The 7,041-nt window shown below is 24.5% G+C and overlaps 1 protein-coding gene across 1 annotated transcript; it reads left to right on the top strand.

The window, feature by feature from the left end:
- Positions 1-3,777: 3,777 nt before the first annotated feature.
- Positions 3,778-5,940, top strand: OCT59_006975 (uncharacterized protein; the record flags this gene model as incomplete). The annotated part of the gene is made up of 5 exons (XM_025313288.2): positions 3,778-4,002; positions 4,084-4,156; positions 4,246-4,430; positions 4,511-4,844; positions 4,922-5,940. 5 exons carry the CDS (start codon positions 3,778-3,780, stop codon positions 5,938-5,940), a joined length of 1,836 nt encoding a protein of 611 aa, XP_025187679.2.
- Positions 5,941-7,041: the final 1,101 nt, after the last annotated feature.

Here is a 7,041-nt window from a genome sequence, read left to right as displayed (position 1 = left end):
TTTGGCCAGAATTATAAATTATCGATTTGCAAATTTATCCTGATTTAATTAATTTTGGCCAACTTTAATTATATACATATATTGTATACTTAAAGAGAATATTGTACCACAAATTTTTTTTACCAACTTTAGTGAAAAAAATTTGCCTTCTTTTTTTGTGACATTTCCAGTAACTGATATGTTTCAAAATGAGTGGTTTGATTGAGTATAAAATTTGAGGGATTTAAAATTATAAGGGTTTGACATTAAAAGAGATAAAATGTTGAAAATGATTCTTGGAGAAAGTATTTTTAGATTGTGGTAAATTTTGAGTTTGATAAAAATCAGGAATACTAATTTTGAGATTTTATTTTCGGTTATATTTATTTATTTTTAGTTATATTAAACCAAGCATATATTTGTATTTATTTAATATTTATATTATTAATAAAGCATTATTTTGTTAAGCCTAAGGTGGCAACGTGACTTATCGCGGGCTTAGGTCTTACATCGGTATATCGAAACTATTTTACAGCTGTTTTCATACTAAGACCTGGGACAAAATAAATTTTTGAACCTGACCGCTGACCCACCGATCCAGTATTTTTAGCTGGGCACGTGATCCAGATTTGATAGTTTGATTTGTAAAATAAATAACAACTGAACCAGATCGGCGGGTCAGCAGTCATTTTGTCCCAGGTCTTATGAAAACAGCTGTAATATACGTCCAGCAAAAAAGTCCGGTTTGGGCCCAAATCCGGTTTATCGAATTTCACTGTGTATTATTCTTTCTATTGGCGTTAGCCAGCTCATTCATGTCAAATTTTGCTAGAATCAAAACTCGTGCGCAATAAATTGAAAAAATTTATACTATCGTAAACAAATTTAAGTATTTTTTTTTTGTGATTTTTTTTTTCAGACTGAGCTTTTTGAACATATAGGATTTTGTTAATTTTTTTTCTTTTTAATTTCAATTTTTAATGATTTTAATGGACTTTTCTAATAATTCATTTTTCATATTTTTGACGGCTAATTTTTTAGGTCTTTGGACGCATAGAATTTTGGTGGAAGGATAAGTTTCTGCTTCTTTTTTTATTTTAAACATTTCATTTTTTTACTTTTTTTAGATTGTTACTTTTCAGAACTTATGGACTTATAGGATTTCATTGATCTTTGAATCTCTTTAGGACACTATATTTTGGTGAGTTTACTAATTTTTTTCTTGAATTTTATTTTAATGAACGGTTATTCATATCTCTCTTTTAAAGTAATTAGATGAAACAATTATACCTAATCAAACTATATATAAAGGTCTGGGCGCGGAATGAGTTCAGGTTTAATTTTACTACTTCTATTTCAGAGTTAATTCTATTCTATAAATTCTAATAAATTTGAGCACTTTATTCCCTTTATTTTTAAAAAGAAATTGAAAAATCAACCTAATTTCTCACGCGTCAAGAACCGGCCACCTAAAAAATAAAAAAAAATGAAATGTAAGTGAAGTTTCGTTAAAAGATAGAAATTAAAAAGAAAAAAACTCACCAAAAATTACGTTTATAGTCCTAAAACTAGAGAAAAGCGATATTTTCTTTTAACCAATAAATCATATAATTCAATACCAAAGAAAATTTTGAATTGAAAAGAATCAACCAAATTTCACAAATTTGCAGGACATTCCTATCAAAGAAAAGAACAAATTTTTCCAAGAAAGATAAGGCAATGGAAGAATTAATAAAGTATGAAAAAAATTGGCAGGAGTCCAAAATTTCCAAAAGATTTACAATAATGCCCAAAATAATAGTCCTAATACTGTCCCTAATGGCCTAATAAATCAAGACAAAGTTATACGACTAAAACTATTGTAAAGTTAGGTTTTAGGTGGTTTCGGGTGGGCAATAGAGATTGCAAGTTTCATAACAATATTCATACAAAATTAATATTCATTTATAATTTTGCATGTTTCCAATATAATATTGCATTTTTAATATAATAAATTACATTATTTATGACATATTAAACGTAATTTCGATATATAATAAAAATATCCCCATTATATTGTTTTATATTTTTTACATATTTTTGAAAGATGTCCAACATACTCTAAACATATTTTGACCTCGCATTTCCTAACATATGCTTGGCATATTGACACTATATACAGATCACGCTATATAGTTAACGATATCAGGTGATCTTCATTTTAATAGTGATAGTCCTTGTAATTGGTTGTTATGCTAATCGTGCTATCCTGGAAAGGAAGGAAAATTTTACTAATTTGGTTAGCTCTTATGCGCTAAGTATAGGGTACGTTTTTATATATTATTATATTATTGATATTGATATTGATATTGATATTGAGTTGATATTGAGTTCAATATTACGAACAATGGTCATTTATATAAAAAAAATTGATCATGATCTGACTACATACTATTAACATCAAGGAAATATTTTTTATTCGTATACATTGTTCAGGTAATTAACTATAATAGGAATTGAAGGAAATTAAATATAAAGCGAATAACATTCTTAAATGAACCTGATCAAATATAAAAAAAAAAATGTCTGAATTTTATTAAAATATCCAAATTATATAAAAAATATATATATCCAAAAATATATATATATATGAATTTTATTTTATTAAAAAATATATATCCGAATTTTATTTTATTAAAATATATATATATATATCAGAATTTTATTAAAAATAATATATAACCCCGAATTTATTAAATTTATTTATTAAAAAACATTATGAGTTTATTTATTAAAAAAAAGCATTATACAAATTTAGTAATTATTAAAAAACATTATACAAATTTAATTATTAAAATATATATTACATGGATTGATTTATTAAGAAAAATTATATATCCGAATTTATTAAATTTATTTATTAAAAAAATATTTATTAGTAAAAAATTATAATTAAAAAACATAATACAAACTTAATTATTAAAATGAATTTAATTATTAAAGAAAAATTATATGAATTTACTTATTAAAATATATACAGTATTACAGAATTAATTTATTAAAAAAAATTATATATTACATGAATTGATTTATTAAAAACATAATATGTGGACATAGAATCGTCCAAATTTGATTTGAAATATCCTACAATATTAAGTTTTTAATCATGTGAAATAAATTTATTGAATTATTATATTTTGGTTAGAACCGAAAAATTTTTTTTAAAAAAAATTGTTTTTTATAAATTCTTCTTTTAAGGCCAATTACAAGATTATTAAATCAAAACGTAAAAAACAAATTAAAATATTTTAGATGAAAAAAAAAATAAAATAAATTATTTATTTATTTCAAACAAAATTAAATTATATCTTACCAATACTTTTGTTTCTGCAAATAAGTGTTAAAATTTATGGTATATATCATACTCTAAGAAAGGGCCGGTCACCGGCCCTAGGGTATGACTCTAGTTGCTAATATATATCGAGTTAACAGTACATGCAATATGTTAATCATATTTTAAACATATGTTTCAAAATCAGCAAAGTATCTAAATATAAAACAAAAATTTAGTTATATTGATCTAAACTCATTTAATCCTGTTGCAACACAGCTAGCAGCTACTAATTTATGAAACAAATTTTATATTTTGGGCCAAAATTAGAAATTTTGGTAAATTTAAATTACGAATCATATGATATGCACATTGGCTTGTTTGTTTGTTTGTATTACATTACCAAGAATTTATATATTTAGCAAAGTCCATAATAGAATATTTTTTCTCTTTATTCTTTCTTGTACTTTACGATTACTAATATTAAAATGCAAAACACAAAAAATACAAATGAATGGATTAATTGGATTGAGAAATCTATTTCTGGAGAATATTATAGACTTTATGAACAAAAACATTTTAGTAATATTCAAAAAGTTGGGACTGGAGGATTAGGAAAAGTTTATCGTGCAAGTTGGAAAAATTCACAATATTTTGCGTTGAAATCTTTTTTTAATCTTGATGACGTTACTGCAAAAGAAATCGTTCATGAGGTATAAATTAACTATATATTTATAATATATGTATATGTGCTTACTTAAAGTTTATATTTATAATAATATTGATAATTCTAGCTCAAGCTTCAACGTAATATACAATTTCATAATAACATTATTAAATTTTATGGAATTGCAAATTTTGATCCAGGTATAATAAATTTATATTTATATGTGATTTTATAAAAATATATTTTAATAAAAAATGATTATTTCTTGATTTTTATTATTTATAATTAGAAAACCAAAATTCTCAATCAAATAATTATTTGCTAGTGATGGAGTATGCTGATTCTGGTCCTCTTAAAAATTATTTAAAGGAAAACTTCAATAGTCTTACATGGAATGATAAATATAACTTTGCAAGCCAATTAGCCTGTGCCGGGTCATATTTACATAATGAAGGAATAGTGCATCGTGATTTGGTAATTTACTTTATTAATTTATACTATAATGTGAATATTTTGTCATATTTTTAACATCATAACGTATTTATATTTTACAGCACTCCGGTAATGTATTGGTCCATCAAAATATTATCAAATTATCTGACTTTGGGTGGTCAAAGAGAATTGAATCTTCATCTAACGCACAATCAAAACTTTTTGGAATGATTCCTTACGTTGATCCAAAAAGATTTAGCGGACAAATATTTTCGTTAAATAAAAAAAGTGATATCTATAGTGTTGGTGTATTATTCTGGGAGATATCTAGTGGTCAACCTCCCTTTTATTCTAAAGGCGAACAATATGATATTGATTTGGCTTTAGAAATTTCACAGGGCCTTAGAGAAGAACCCATTCCCGATACACCTGAAGATTATGTTGATATTTATACCGGTATGTAATATATTTATTTTTTGAAAAAAAAATTTTTCAGCAAACTCTCATTATTCTATTATATGATTTTTTTTTAGCATGTTGGAATGGTGAACCAGATAAACGCCCAACCATAAATCAAGTAGTAGAAGGATTAAAGGCAATTATGACAAAAACAAACATTCTATTAACAGAAAATTATCAACCAGAATTAAGTCTTCATTCAACATCAACAGAAGGACTAAATTTTAATCCAACTAATATTATTGATACTTTATCAAATATTGATAATTCATTACTATATGGAGAAATGTCTCAAATTATACAAAATTTTGATAAAATGAACATAAGAGAAATAGTACCTAGATCATTGAATGAAAAAAATTTAAATAAAATAGTTAATGATACAGTAAATTATATTTTCAAAATGATTAATGAAGCAAAATTAGCACCACGTATTAAAAATAGTAAGAATATTCTTGATTATTTTGATAATAATGTAAATTCACAAGAAATTTACTATTTATTAGTAACTAATCAAAATGATTTAAATTCTATATTCTTACTTGGATATTTTAATTATGCAGGGATTGAAACAAGTGAAAATAATAAGGAAGCATTTGATTTATTTTTTAATGCATCAGAGCAAGGCCATATATTAGCACGATATTTTGTTGGATTATGTTATCAATCTGGTTATGGAACTGTAAAAGATGAAAAATTATCTCTTAAATATTACAAACAAATAGCATATATGGGATATGCATCAGGATTATCAAAAATGGGTTATTTCTATGAGCATGGTATTGGAACCACAGTTGATGAGCAAAGAGCAGTTAAATTTTATCAAGAAGCAGCAAATTTAGAAAATAGTATGGCTCAATTCCATCTTGCTCTTATGTATTATAATGGAAAAGGGACTGAGGTAGATTATGTCAAAGCTTTTGAATTATTTTACAAGTTAGCAAATTTAGGAGATAGTGATGCTCAATATAATCTTGGTCTTATGTATGAATATGGAAAAGGAATTGACAAGGATATAAATCAAGCAATTTATTGGTATGAGCAATCTGCTAAACAAGGAGATCAACAAGCTCAAAATAAATCAAAACATTAAGAAAATGAATCATGTAAATAAAATAACTAAGATTATAATACATAACTAATATAAAGTACAAGCAAATAAATTATTTTTTTGTTGTAACCCAGTACAAAATGGTTAAATAATCCAAATTATTTTTTATATATAAAGATTATTGTTTTATAATTAAGTGAAAATATTTTAGTTTGTGAATTCTTTGTATCAATTTTTTTTTTCACGATGCTCTTCATATTGTAAATGATCATTTTTATCATTTTAATGCATAATTGACATCTATTTTGACTAGATTTTGCTAAAAATAGATATCAAAATCTCATTTATACATGAATTTTACGAAAAATTCCGCAAAGAAATAATTATAATAATGTTAAATTGAATTTTAACTGAAAATTGGTAATCAACATGAGAGAAATTTTTAAACTTTTTGTGCGACACAATTACTCATCATAAAATTGTCAAATGGTTAAAAACAAAATTTAACCAAAAAAAGGAAATGCCAAAATATTTCTCATTTACACAATTCTTAGAACTTATATGAAATTTTATACCCATATAAAAATTTTTGCTTATTAATCAAAATAAGTTAATATCGAATAAGAAGTATATTATCTGAAAAGTAAAATTAATATTTAGTAATTGCTACTTTAATACGATTAAAATTAGGTGCTGGTTCACTGACAAAAAGTAATAATTTTTGATAGGTGTGAGGTAAGAAATATCTGATAGCCAAATTAATTACTTTTACCTATGTAATCTCCACTATTGCTTCGTTCACTTTGTATGTTTACAATAACATAAAAGGTGCATACTAGTGATAATACATCTTTTCACTTTTGCAACGCGTCGACCGTTCAATAATGACGCGCAGTAATTATGTGATTTTGGCGCAGTTACGACGTTCAAAAATATGGGATTTCTGCAATGCAATATACTGTATATATAAATAATAAATATATAAAAGAAACAATAAATTTAATTATTATTAAAATAAGTTCCTTATTATGATATGATAAAATATCAACCGATCAAAAAATGAAATTAGGAGTTAAAAGTTATGATATCTATGCTAACCCTATTCTCTTGATTTTCTTTAAGTCATTAAATGACTATGTCATT

The sequence above is a fragment of the Rhizophagus irregularis genome, chromosome 15 (assembly GCF_026210795.1).
Source record: "Rhizophagus irregularis chromosome 15, complete sequence".
Taxonomy (NCBI): Eukaryota; Fungi; Glomeromycota; class Glomeromycetes; order Glomerales; family Glomeraceae; genus Rhizophagus; species Rhizophagus irregularis.
This window is presented reverse-complemented; position numbering and strand designations above follow the sequence as displayed.